Source organism: Aquarana catesbeiana, linkage group LG01 (genome assembly GCF_042186555.1).
Source record: "Aquarana catesbeiana isolate 2022-GZ linkage group LG01, ASM4218655v1, whole genome shotgun sequence".
Classification (NCBI taxonomy): Eukaryota; Metazoa; Chordata; class Amphibia; order Anura; family Ranidae; genus Aquarana; species Aquarana catesbeiana.
In genome coordinates, this window is record NC_133324.1 from 396,746,705 (window position 1) to 396,761,420 (window position 14,716).

At 38.9% G+C, this 14,716-nt stretch overlaps 1 protein-coding gene across 3 annotated transcripts in view; it reads left to right on the forward strand.

Moving 5' to 3' along the window:
• Positions 1 to 8,480, forward strand: part of APBA1 (amyloid beta precursor protein binding family A member 1) — a 235,614-nt gene extending 227,134 nt beyond the window's left edge. For all 3 annotated transcript variants that reach the window (XM_073634619.1, XM_073634611.1, XM_073634626.1), the window contains one exon: positions 1,822 to 8,480. In XM_073634619.1, the coding sequence (XP_073490720.1) occupies positions 1,822 to 1,893 (72 nt within the window). In that variant the 3' untranslated portion in view covers positions 1,894 to 8,480. The remainder of the gene's footprint in view (positions 1 to 1,821) is intronic.
• The last annotated feature ends 6,236 nt before the right edge of the window (positions 8,481 to 14,716 follow it).

Consider the following 14,716-nt stretch of genomic DNA (forward strand, 5'->3'; position numbering starts at 1 on the left):
GAATAGCTTATCAAACTATCACATACACATTCGCCTTTTTTTTTGTTATTATTTATTTATTTATTTTGTTGTACTCCTTTTAAACAAAAATAAACATACATTCCAAAAATATTTTTAGCAGGACATGGCCATGCTATAGCCATAGCATAGGATAGCATAGCATAGAAATTTAGGATTATTTTTGTTCTGCTGTAACACCTTCCCTGAAAATCAGCATCTATTAGACTTCCGTGAAATGACTGACACTTTTCTATGGTCTAAGTGACCGTGTCCCTGTCTTCCCTGATTAAAATTTCTGTTATTATTCAAGCTAGAGAAAATTAGTTGGTGAGAAGCTGCTATGAGAAAGTGTTCTTGTCAGCTGTAGAAGTAAGTTTTCATGGTCAGAACGTAGAAACCGACAAGATGGGTCAGATGTATCATTTTTACTTAATTGGGAGCTGCAGAAAAGATTTGGCAGATGGATGAGAATATTTGATTTTTAAAAGCTGAATTTTAAGGGTGGCCATAGAGGAACAGCTCTGGACAGTGATGAGTAGTGACATATCTCGTTTTGTAGAGATTGCTGCTCTTACAACGAGCTGCGCGCTTTCTTCAGATCTTACACACAGATTGTGCTTGTGTGGTAAATTTTATGTTCTCGTGTCTAGGAATAAAAGGATATTTACTGATTAGTCACAAAGATTTTCCAAGAGCTTAGAAAATGTATGTGTATACTAATTAGTACTCATTATGGGCTTATGGCATCCAATGTAGTCCACATAGTGAACTTGTCTGTATTCTCTAAAACCAGGCACCTATAATAACTTCTGTGCCCATCTGCTTTAAGAGCACACATATACTGTGTATATGCCCATCCTTAGTACTGTATAAACATATGTTACTGATTTTGAATTGCTGCTGTGTTCTAAGATTCACAGAATTGACAATCTGAGTATTCCAAAAACTAGTTAAAAGTTATACACACATCTAAAGCCTGGTACACACCGGTAGTTTTCTTTTCGTTCAACTCAGCAGCCTTGACAAAAAAAACTGAAGAACTCAGGAGGAGCCACTGTACTAACAATCTAATGTTAGTATAGCGATCTCCCTTTCTGAGCTATTGTGTTCTGACACCGGGGTGATCTGTCACCGCCCCCCCCCCCCCCCCCCCCCCCGCCATAACACACCTGTCAGTGCTCTCAGCCATTTGCTGATAAGATGCTGATTGGTAGACCTTTTTCGGTCATACCCCTTCGACAGGAGCCTCTGTCAGACATATACATGGGCCAAATGTCGGTCGTTTGTATTGTAATGGAAATTTGTAAGTTCTGTATATAATTGTATTGTATTTTGTATGTATTGCACACGGCCCTCACTGTGCACACGGCACTAATAATGTTTTCAGTAAATGTTTACATTCTTTTGAGTCCTGATTAGAATAAGCCTGCCTATGTAACGCCCCTTGTTACCATAAACGTACAATTGTAATATCAATGTGATACCTACGTAATCATGTGCATAAAAACCTTCAATTGCGTCATAATAAAGCAGAACAGTAATTTGGAAAGATGCTGAGCGTATCTTTTGTGTCTGTTCCCTACTGCAGTAGTTATTATTAATTTGGAACCACTAATCAATATGAGGATAGGAGTTGCCTATCATCAATTCAACCGAATTAAACGCTCAATATTCTTCCCGTATGTACCGGCCCTTTAGTTAGACTGAGGGTATACGAATACCACTAGAGATATGTAAGCTGTTGTGTATTCTTCTATAAATATAATCTTATGTGTTTTTCTTCCCTCTCTTTTTTTTTTCTTTAATTATTATCCTCAACAGATACATATGAAGACTATGCCAGCAGCCATGTACCGACTGCTGACGGCACAAGAGCAACCAGTTTACATCTGATAGCATTGCTGTCTCGTCACACATGCATGGAGCACAGTTCTCCTCAAGTGTGGTTGTGGTTATAGTGCTGCATCTGCAAAAACATCTTGAGAAGAATTACTTCACTTTCATTTTTGTTTCAGCCCGTGTTTTGTTTTACATTCCACATCTTTTATAAAATGGTTTAATCTATTTTTAGGCCTGTGCTCCAGTCATGATTCAACTAATATATAGCTGCAGTGCTAGGAACACCTTACAGTCCATGTGGACCACTTTGAGTCCTAGAATGCATCCTGCTGAAAGGCTGGGTGACAACAAGTCACTTCAGTGAAGACCAAGCTTCTGCTATTAGTGATCTTGTCCTCTCCTTCTTATGCACTTAAAGTTTCACATTTAAATCTGGCCAGTAGTTAATCTTGCGTCTTATGGAAGAGCCTTCAATGCATGTGTCACAGTTGTAAAGTAGCAGGACTGGATCTTAGATACAACTCTGGAAGTTGTGCATGAAACTCTGGGTTGCCTTGGATCTACAAATTATACTCTGTGTGCTTCTGTTGTGTTCACTGTCTTAAAGCACTTTTGAAATTGAAATATCCTGCATCAGTAAGTATTTATTTAAATAACAGGTGCTGTTCAACCAGCATGTCTGCTTCCTTATTAAAAATCCCCACCATTAAACATAACTCATCATCAACATCCAACAGTGCATATACGTGTTGGAATCTGGCTTAGTTCACTTTGTTTGCTGAGCAAACAATTTTCACTAAATCCCAGATAATGCCAGCTTATTTGCTCTGTAACTTATTTAGTAATTCAATCATTTCTTACTGTGTTATTGAACAAACACGGGAAATACAGTACATTTTAAGTCCTTGGTTTACAAAGGGTACCATTTCACTCACAGTTTTATTAAAATGGAGATGAAACCCTTTTAAACTTTACAGTAAGCAGTCCTTATGGATTGACTTTAACTAAAACTCTCCAAGTCAATAATGACTCCCAACTGCCCTTAAAAATAGTGCCCAGGCAATGGGAATGAGCATCTACAAGCAAGCATGTTCGTTTTTTTTTTTAAGGGGCTTGTTCACACCAGGTGTGTTGAGCTGCGTTGTTCTGCATTGATCAACACAGGCTCAATGCAAGGAGATTCTAAAAACAATTGCCTGCTGCCTATATCCACTGTTCACACAACAGCTGTGCATTGGTTTGCATTGAGGATAAATGTAGGCATGCTGCATCTTTATGCAGCGCAGTACAGCACACCAAAATGCGTGACAATGCATTGCGCATATCAACATTTGTATTTTTGAAACTTGACGCGGCCTGTACCGAAATAAATGCATTTTAAAAATGCAAATGAACACACAAAAAATGCACGTCAACATGCTTTAAAAAGCATTTTCTGTGTATTTTTATGTGCATTGTGGTGTGAATGAGCCCTGAATGGTTTAAAACTGAAAGCCCTTCTTAAGAGCAGGCAATTAAAGTGGTTCTAAAGGCAGAAGGTTTTTTTTACCTTAATACTCATACTTACCTGAGCCCCATCTCGATCCAGCGATGTGCATTAGAGCAGCTCTCCCAGGTCTCTCTTTCCTCATTGGCCCACACAGTAGCAGGAGCTATTGGCTCCTGCTGCTGTCAATCACAGCCAGCGAGTCAAGGAGGAGGGGGGCTGAGCCACATAATAATGTCCATTCACAGGAGTGCAGCTCGGGAGCCCCCATAGTAAGAGGCTTGCTATTGGGGGCACTCGGCATGGGGGAGCAGCCAGGACCACTGGCGGGGGACCCAAAAAGAGGAGGATCGGGGCAGGTAAGTATGACATGTTTTTTTTTTTTTTAAATGATTACCTTTACAATCCCTTTAAGTTTGAGCCTGAAGACTTTTGAGCACCCTCTGGGGAAATATGCCCTACCTGAACAACCATCTTACTATCCCATGGGAACCTATCAGAGGCTAATCACAGCATTTTTGATAAAAAGGCCAGAGTGAGCGTGTTCCTGCATAGATCCCAGAGGGCAGAATAAAAGGTTTTAATACCAGGTGCCATACTGTCTGCTGTTAGGCAGAATGTTTAATTTTTCAAAACAGGCTTTAAACTGTTATTAGCAGAGCACAAAAGTGGGTGGATTTTGCCATGGCCCATGCATTTGGAAAAGGGATATTTTTGTTTTCAAGCTCTCTTTACAAGTGTATGCATTTCAAAACTATCTAAGAATACAGTCAGTTTATACAGTTGCCAGACTTGCCTTTGTATGTCAGAATACATTCGTTTCCATTTTTACTACGTTTACATTGTATTTACATGGTTCTGCTGTTACCTTGTCTCGGTAAGGGGGGGCTGGTGAGTTCTGGAGCAGTGAATAAGATTTGAAATAGTTTCCAGCCAACTTTGTTTACATCATGCAGTACAAACTGTCCAAGAGCTCTAACACAGGTATGTCGTATTTTTGCACAGGGTACTTTTTTCGGTGGTAGATACCACAGCTTGAGCTTCTTGGAAACACCTATGACTTATCTTACAGTATTCAGGGTAACGGCACACATAAGCTGTCTCATAAATTAGCAGATATAAACAAAGATGTAACTAAATGTACCTACTGTAAATGTTACTGATGTAGAACCAGTATACGTAGATATAGACACAACTCTTCAGCCCTAATGCTGGCCAAACACTCAATTTTTAAGCAGTTTTAACAAGTTTCAGCAGTTTCAAAAACAACCAAGTGCTTTAAGGCAATGGTTTCCATAAATTGTTAGTGATAGCAAGAAAATAGACTGCTGTCGTAACGGTAGCTACCAACCTCCATGGATTTTAGGTCTGCCCCAAACATCAGCTATATTTCGTGCTGTGAGAGTGGCCTGTTACCTAAATAAAGCCATTCAATGGGTGGAATTGCCTCTACGGCCTTTGTTTGTGGATGTGTTCATAAACTTGGTAGCAGATTGCTATGATCCATTTAGTTGGTTTTGAAAGCAAAAGCATATTTAAAGCTCTTGAAATTTCCTGATAACCCTGGGGTTTATCGCCAGCATTAGACTGTGATGGTGCAGCTTTTACTTTTACATTGACATAAGTTGTCTCAATTTACAATTATGTTTACATGGGGTTAAAATGTTCTGCCTCCTCTTGAATATGTAGACCTAGTTTGCCACTGTTGGTTAGTACATATATGACTTGTTAAGCAGATCAAGTCCTTATGTGAAAAAGGCTGCCATTTCATAGTTCTTATCTGCCAGTCTGCAAAGTAGCAAAGGACTTCATTTACTGTAATACCGGGCAACTAAAATCTGTCTCTTCCACTACTGTATTTGTTGGACCCAGATTTAAATGTCAGCCTAGTGTAAAGTGGGTTGATAAGACTAATCGGTTAATGTAAAACATGACTTGTTTTAGGTCTAATATACCATGCGGATAGCATAATTAATATTTATTTTGTGATGTAGATAATTTTTTGTTTTCCTGTATATCAGGGATTATGATTTAGTTCTTAGAAAGCGGATGCAGCCTTGAAAACTATAATATGAACACAATAGGAAATGTATTTATTTATTTATTAGAACATGTGTTACATGTTTGGGAATCGTAACTTTTTTTTATTTTTATTTGGGGACATACAAAATATGTCCTAATATGTTTCTTGGAAGTTCCCATTTATGTGTGCAGTTTTTATTCCCTAAAACAACTTACCTGTATGTTTACTATAGGAAGCTGCAATTCCTAAATTCTAACCAAATAACATGGAAAAAATCCAGTATTTTATTTATGAAGATATTTTTTTGTTATGAAGATGTATGGAAGTGATATGGTTAACGGATAAAAAGGACCTCATTCTTTGTTTACTACAGCAGCATGTACAATGCTAATAGGAATAGGCTTCAGACGTTTCTTAGACACCAGACAACACATTGGAATCAAATAAAAAATAATGGTCTCTCCTTTTCTTCCATTAAAATTACAGAACAAATTAATTTCATACATGACATTAAAAACAAATACCACTTATGGCTGTATTCATGCAGTGGGACCTAGGGTATCATTCATTCTTTTGAGCATAATTATTAAAGACTGGCGAATTCAAATAATAAGGTAGAATAGAAACGGATAAAGCTGTTTTGCTTTGTACTATATTTCTAATGGCTTGCTCAATTTGTTTTCATTTCCATAATTGGTTTGAAAACGGCAAAAGACAAACTCTGAGGGTCAATAATGGCTTCTCTGTAATCTGATGTCCACGTGATAATGCACCAATATTTATCTACCTTGACCATCATTTTCTGGACTTTCAGTTTACAGGACTTAAGAGACCATTTATAGTAAATGTTAGTTACAACTGTCTATTGTTTTTTCAGGAATGGTGAGTGTGCAATATGACCTGATGTTATGGTTTAATATGACACTTTGAGTTCAGCTTCATTCTTCTGCAGCATTATATATTAATTAGGAGACACCTAGTCCACTAGAGTAAAGTCATTGGGCTTGATTTACTAAAACTGGAGAATGCAAATTCTGGTGCAGAAACATCAGTTTCCATTTTTTTTTTTTTGTCAAAGCTTAATAGAACAAGCTGATGTTCGAAGCTGATTGGCTGCTATGCACAGCTACACCAGATTTTGCACTTTGATGCCTTGCCAGTTCTACCTTGCTCCTTCTTCCTCTGCAAACAGCCAGCAATAAAATCCCAAGGGGAGAACAGTGATGTCACTCTCTCTGTCATGTGACAGTCTCTGGGAGCAAGCAATTGGTGATGGATAAAGGAGTAGAGGGGGAGCATTGGCAGGGTGAGTATCAGTGAGTCAAAGTGGGCCTTCGCAAAGACACCTGCATGGGCAAAGTGTGTCTTCAATGAAAGCAAGAATGTTAGGTGCAGGCTGACTTGACAGCCTTGGACTTTTGTCTGTGACTTTAGTTTGAGGTGCTTATGAAATTATTTAGAATTCAATGACAGGTGCATTTGACCTGCAGTTACCCTACTTCCGACCTGCATTGGACCTGCTGTTTTTTGTTTTTTTTTTACATTTAAAATAAATAGTTGATTCCTATTTCTTATCCCTTTGTTTTCATGTAACTAGCATGTCTTGCCCTGACTGACTTCCACTGACATTTGACATGCTACAGACCCAGTTCTTTGCTGTACTACCGCAAATTCTGGGCAGAGCAAAACAAATGTCCTACGGAGATACAGTTTGAAGTGGACATCTTCCATATGAAATTTAAAAATTTCATAAAGGTCCTGTTCTTTAAATATACCAACCAGTGATTCTTTTTTTTTATCTATATTTTATTTATTGAAAAACATTTATTTTTTTGCAATACAAGACCCACATCCAAAAAAAAAAAACATGATTATTCTCAACATTAGATTAAAAAAAAAAAAAACACACATTCTAACCTACAGCAACCCATCCCAATTCGGTACCAACCTTGTTACCTTAAGCCATTACACCCAAATCTTTTAAAAGATATTAGCTTTAGCACCCTATGCTGAAAAGTCAACTATTTCAATTTGACTGCCTATGTGCATTCCTCTTTTGTCGGTGAGTGTGGCAAAATCCACTTTTGTGCAATCTATTTTATAGAAAGAAACAATGTCCCTGTCATTGTCTTATTCTTTAAAGAATACATCCACCAGTTCTTCTTTAAAGAATAAAGCCACCACACTGTAAATCATAACATTCCATTTTTAGCTAGGTTGGAAACAAAGCAAAAACAGTCATTCCGAAATAAAACCTCTATGCTAATGATGTCTGCAAAATAGAACAGTACATCTCCAACAGGAAGCATTTTTCATATCACCATCCTCCAAGTGGCCATTTCAGTTTGGTATTCACTGTAGTAGTATAACATTAAGAGCACAAGGAACATTGCACCCTCCCAGAGAAGCACAGCACCGCAGGAACCACAAGAACAACTGTCTTTCAACCTACACTCAATATAGTTACCCCTTTTATTTAACACATTCCAAGTTGAGCCCGCTGTACACCTCTGTAATTATTAATACGCACGGACAGTCTTCACACATGTTGACTCCAATATCTCAATTAGTTTCTAAGCCTAGGAAGACATTTTTAATGTTTTTTATTACCAGTAGTCATGCAATATAAACCTTTTTTGACCTCTGGTTGGGTCAGCTAGTCTTAAAAATGTATTTGCTGTCCTGGTAATACTTTTTTTTCTTAATTGTTATTATTTTTGTTTTCTTACACAGTGACGCCAGCTGGCGGTCTTGTACATACCTAGCAGAGTACTTAGAATATGCAGATGTATTATTGTTCTGTAAAGAGGATGGAATAGAAATTATTGTAAATCACTGGGAAAAGTCTAGTAATGTATTTGTAACAATTGTTCTTTGTAAACAGCAAATGTTAAAAAAGGAAAAAAAAAATCTATGTGAGCCTGGAATGTTGATACTGCACATCTATTGAATGTAATTCCTCTGACCTTTGTCACAGGTCGCTGACTCCTTTTATCTGCGATGCAGCTGCAATGGTTTGATTGATTTGCAAGCTATTTTGTTGTGATGTATCTACTCTGCTAGCGCTTGCTGATGTCTGTAACATTTGCAACAGCAACAATGGTAATAATAAAAGACAAATATGAGTACAAATGACAGTGTCCTTATATTTTATTTTTCCTGATTTACACAGGTCAGGCATATTTCTCTTCGCAGCAAATTCAGTACCGATATGGATAAAAGATGTCCCTACAAAGAAGAATACATACCTCACGTCACTGGCTTGGTACAATTTTATGTATCATGGAACCTGCAAAGTACATGCTTGTTTCAGGTCTGTGGCTTACCAGGTAGTAATGCTAGGATCAGGAGCATTCACCTTTTCCTAATAGAAATAGAACTTAAATGGAAGCTGCAATCACTCAGCTCCATCTGAAAATGTTTCTGGTCACTGATATAGAAATCTTGAAAGCCAGAGGGTCAACGTGACTACCACACAACTAGAAATGTCAGAAGATCGGGTTGGCAGTGGCAGCCTACATATTTCCCTCATTGAAGCTGGGTTCACACTTGAGAATGCAGCGACTCACAGCAGGAGTCCGGGACGTCTCCATGCACTGTTTCAGGTCCGATTTCAGCCTGAATTTTGGGCTGAATTCGGACCTGAAATGAACCAAAAGACGCACAGGACCCCTGTGCAATTCGCACCAGAGCCGCTGGGGAGATGTGTGAACCGGCTTCATTGAGAGCCGGTCACAGTCTCTTGACATGCGAATTGGATGTGGAGAAAGCTGCATCCAATTCGCAATAGTGTGAACCCAGCCTAAATGTTTAATTCAAAGTAGAACTATAAAAAACTTTTTTTTTTTTTTTTTAAATTTTGGATAGAGCAAGGGAGGGTTATAACCTCTGTAAGATTTTTTTTTTTCCCTATCTGTGTCCCATTGTGGATATTTCCCTTCACTTTCTGTGCCATAGGCAAACAGGAAGTGAGAGCAAATCCCTGCAAATTAAAGGCATCCCTTGTGGGCCCCCAGGTCACCTGAATTATTGTCCCCATTGGAAGATTTCCCCTCTATTACTTTTCTCGGGACAACACAAAATTTGGGATTTTCTTCTACTTTCTAGCTTTCGATGATAACAGTAAACAGGACAAATAGAATGCAGAATCTCCTTAAAGGGAACACAAGCAGCAATAAAAACTGAGAGGGGTTCTAATCCCTCTCCACTATATCCAATACAATTGTTAAATAAACAAAAAAAGACAGAACATTCTGAAATAAAACACGCTTTTCTTTGTTTATTATAAAATTTTGCAAATAAATAACCTTTCATTTATAAATTTTAGACCCCTTTCACACTGGGGTGTTTTTCAGGCGGTTTTCAGGCACATTAGCGTTAAAAAAAGTGCCTGTAAAGCGCCTGAAAGAAGCCTCATCTGCAATACCAATGTGAAAGCCCAAATGCTTTCACACTGAGACCCCTTTCACACTGGGGCGTTTTTCAGGCGCTTTAGCGTTAAAAAAAGCGCCTGTAAAGCGCCTGAAAGAAGCCTCATCTGCAAACCCGAGTGCTTTCACACTGGGGCGCTGCGCTGGCAGGGCGTCAAAAAAAAGTCCTGCAAGCAGCTTCTTTGCAGCGCTTTCATGTTTTTGCCACCGGGCTGGGTGCGCTGATGGCCCGAGCCCTTTCACGCTGCCAGCGCTCGAAAAAAGGCCTCAGTGTGAAAATCGATCAGTCCTGGTGTACTGCTAGCCTATTTCATTTCTTGAGGCCGGGAAACAGCAGAACAGTACAAACATCCCTCAAATTACTCCTCTTTAGATAGTAGACATTCCAGGGTTTTTAATAAGTGGCACTGCAAGTTTTTTTGAAGTTGTAACTTTTGCCACAATGTTTTGGAAAATGAAGAAAAAAAAAAAAACATTCACAATTTCTTTCTTTTTTTTTTTTTTTTTACGTACTGTTACCAGTGCAGTACAGTTTACCATATAACTGATGTGGCGGTAATCACTAACTGGTGACAGTGTGTAAAAACAAAATAAAATAAAAATTTTACTTTTTTGTTGCTTTTTGGTTACGATTTATTTTTTTTATTTTTACACACTGACCAGAGCGATATAGTGTTACCATAACAACACTGTACTACTGTAGGAAAGTGATAAGGATGTATTTATTTTTTTACACATAATCGCTTATACCAGTGAATTTCAGCGAGCTGGTACAGTGATGAGTCATCTGCTGTGTCCGGTGGACATAGCAGGTGACAGATTGCGCTGCTGCGCAGTGCCTTCTGAGAGGACATCATATGATGTCAACTCCGGAGGAGGAAAGTACCACCCAGCCATCAATCTGCTATAGGCTGACCAGGAAAGTGTTTTGCCCTGTACACACAAGCGGACTTTTCGGCAACAAAGGTCCGACAGTCTTTCCGACGGTTTTTCGAATGACTTTTGACAGACTTCCAACTGACTTTCGAACGAACGGACTTGCCTACACACGATCACACGAAAGTCCGACGGATTCCTACGTGATGACGTACGACCGGACTAAAATAAGGAAGTTCATAGCCAGTAGCCAATAGCTGCCCTAGCGTTGGTTTTCGTCCGTCGGACTAGCATACAAACGAGCGGATTTTTCAATAGGAACTGGGTCCGGCGAAGTTCCGACGTAAAGATTTAAAACCTGTTCCAAATCTAAAGTCCGTCAGATTTTCAACAGAAACAGTCCGCTGAAGGTCCGATGAAGCCCACACATGGTCGGATTTTCTGCCGGGTTCGGTCCGTCGGACCAGTCCAGTCAAAGTCCGCTCGTGTGTACAGGGCATTAAGGTTTCCATCATTTTTGTCCATGCCATTATTTGCTTTATTGGATAGACACATAGATCAAAAACAAAATCTATTGTTCTTTTTTTATGTATTGAATGGGCATTATTTTTGTTATTTCAGAGTGTTTTTTTTTTTTTTTTTTCGTGAAAGAGTACAAGCAAATTTATCCACATCTGTACATCCAGGCAGACTGTGTGAGCAATTGTTCAGCTGCTTTCCAAAATGAGGCTTTCTTAGATATCAAAAAAGTTATAAAAAGGGTGTTCTAGGGTGGCCCACCAGTATTAATAGTAATTATCCGAACACAAATATATATCTTAAAAAATTGACATATGAAATTTTATTGTACCATTCTAAGCAATATTTTTATACTGTTGCAAGTAAACGCTTTCCAAGATTAGTGAATTAATTAAAACTGCAATCCAAGAATGTGTGAGCAAAAATCATTTACTAGAACAGGTGAAAATTTACTTTGCAGAGGGAACATTCTCTACTCTTATATTAAATTAACCACAATGACTTGGTTCAATGCTGTGAAATTTCACAGTTCTGCCTGCAGCAACACTGATACTGCTATAGCAACGCTTTAAGGATTTGGCCTCGCTATCTACAGGTATTTGTATCAAAGACAACTGAGTGCTTCAAATCAGCATTACTTTTTGTCAGTAAATAACTTTAAAATAATTGACAGTTTACTAAAAAGTGCACATATGCCATCTTGTGGCAAAACTAAAATTATTCTGCGAGAAGAATTCTGAATATAAAATAATTGTAGTAAAGTACAATAAATCACTACAAGATATCCAATTGGGATGTATCTGTTGGAAATTGATTACTTATCAAAGGCATACAGTAGAATCCAGTAAAGTCTTCCAAGGCTTTATGACCTATTTACACCCATGTGATAAATTTAGACAATTTAATCACATGCATTTGAATGCACCTGCAGGAAGAAAATGAGGTTTCCAATGGTACCAGTTCTGATATCTCTGCTGTGTTGCAGCGTTTTCAGGTTAGAAGTTGTACAGTCACAACATGCATTGTCATTTAATATCATCAGCATTGTAATGACAATAGAAACAAAAAAAAATAATAAATAAAAACTATTTCATTATCCAGATATAGACTGGGCAGAAGGAACCGCGCGTTGGTCTAAGGCTTGCCATTTCCTAATTGTCTTACAGGACAATTTCATGGGTCAGATGGTGAACGCACCAACAAGAGAAAATGTATTCCTAGACCTTCCCTGAACTGCAATCTCTGCCAGATGATATTAAATGGGCTAAGATAGAACACAAAAGCACATAGCAGAGGAAAGTTAAAAAAACATTTTTTAAGTATATAAATAGTGAGAAAGGGAGGCCAGAACATATTGGCCCCATTAAGGATGATGAGAGAAATTTGGTTACAAAAGAAAGAGATGGCAAAGGTTTTGAATATATTCTTCTCCTCAGTCTTCACAAAGGAAACAGGGGGGGGTACTGTAATGTTACATTTTTTGGGGGAGTCTTTACTGTCAGAGCGGTAAGGATGTGGAATTTTCTTCCACAAACAGTGCTATCAGAAGGGAGCGTCGATCATTTAAAAAAACTATTAAATGGGCACCTTAACCACCACAACATACAGGGATATACAATGTACTATTGACATAAACGCACACACACAGGTTGAACTGGATGGACTAATCTGACAACCAGTGCATCCGGAAAGTATTCATAGCGCTTCACTTTTTCCACAGTTTATGTCACAGCCTTATTTCAAAATTGATTAAATTAATAATTTTCCTCAAAATTCTACAAACACTACCCCATAATGACAACGTGAAAGAAGTTTGTTTGAAATCTTAGCAAATTTATTTTTAAAAAATTGGGAAAAAAAATCACCTGCACATAAGTATTCACAGCCTTTGTCATGACACTCAAAATGGAACTCAGGTGCATCCTGTTTCTATTATAATCTATCTACAACTTGATTGGAGCCCACCTGTGGTAAATTCAGTTGATTGAACAGATTTGGAAAGGCACACACCTGTCTATATAAAAGCCCCACAGTTAACAGTGCTTGTCAGAGCACAAACCAAGTCATGAAGTTCAAGGAATTGTCTGTAGACCTCCGAGACAGGATTGTATCAAGGCACAGATCTGGGGAATGCTACAAAAAAACTGCAGCATTGAAGGTCTCAATGAGCCCAGTGGCCTCCATCATCAATAAATGGAAGAAGTTTGGAACCACCAGGACTCTTACTAAAGCTGGCTGCCCAGCCAAACTGAGCAATCTGGGGAGAAGGCCCTTAGTCAGGGAGGTGACCAAGAACTTGATGGTCACTCTCTGTGGAAAGAGGAGAACTTTCCAGAAGAACAACCATTTCTGCAGCACTCCACCAATCAGAAATACTTTCCGGATTCACTATAAGCTTACTTGAAAAATCTCCTTTCATGAGGGCTGCCTGCAGTGGTGTACTAAGAGCTGTGCATAACAAAAGAAAAATGTCATGTCAGCAGCATCCCCTGTGAGTCCGTACCTGGTGCTTTGTTTACAGCAGGAGCTCAAAGTTAGAGGGTGTCTCTTCCCTAGTTCTGCCTATCACTTCACTTTCTTGCTCCAGACTTCCCTTCTGAGATCCTGCTGCGTAACAAAATCCGAGCAGGGTTACCAATCTCCCGCAACGTTTTTTTTTTTTACTGACGGAACATGGAAAATTTATTAACAGTGCACATTTTTTACTGGCAACCTGAAAAAAATGGCAGAACTCCTATTAGAAACTGAGACAATTGATATTTAAACAGTATAACCAAAATCTGTAAACACTGACAATACCCATAACAGGAAAGTGGTCTGGTTTACATTTAAAAAGTCAACACAGCATGACAAATGATCAGCCACCCTGCTGGGATACAGTTGAAAAACAAGTTCTGTTATGCATGCCAAAGAGAACAATTGGCATGACCAGGTTGCATCTAATAGAGGGGGTGGCCTACAAGAGGATGATTAAACAGAACCACTCCCTAACCACCTACCTCTAAATGAATATAGCCGCTGCTTGGGTGAATACACATTGCCATGGCCTCGATGCTTAGCTTCAGCTCTGCTGAGGGTCTGTGCTGGAAGGGGAGTCTGTATTGAGGGTTTGTACTGAGGGGGTAGGCTGGTTGGGTGAATTAGGAATGTTAAGCAGGATCTGTACTGGTTGGGATATGGTCTTGAGGGGGGCAATTTGTACTTGGAGGAGAGGGTAATCTTGGTTGTATGCTAAAGTAGCCTGTGCCTTACATACTCCTGACCCCTGTACTACAGACACTGAGGGGAATGATCACTGCATTAAACGGTATGTGCAACACAGTGCTGGATGCTAGCATGGTTATGTCTCTGGTAACTGTTCTGTTCAGATCCACAGGGCACTTCAGCTTATGTGCTGCATGGTGGAGCAACAGTGTAAGAAGGCCTCACTCCAGTTATGCAGAGTTTAACTGATTGTAAAGGTTCTAACATTAAAAAAATAAACATAACAAACATGTTATACTTACCTGCTTTGTGCAATGGTTTTGCACGGAGCAGCCCAGG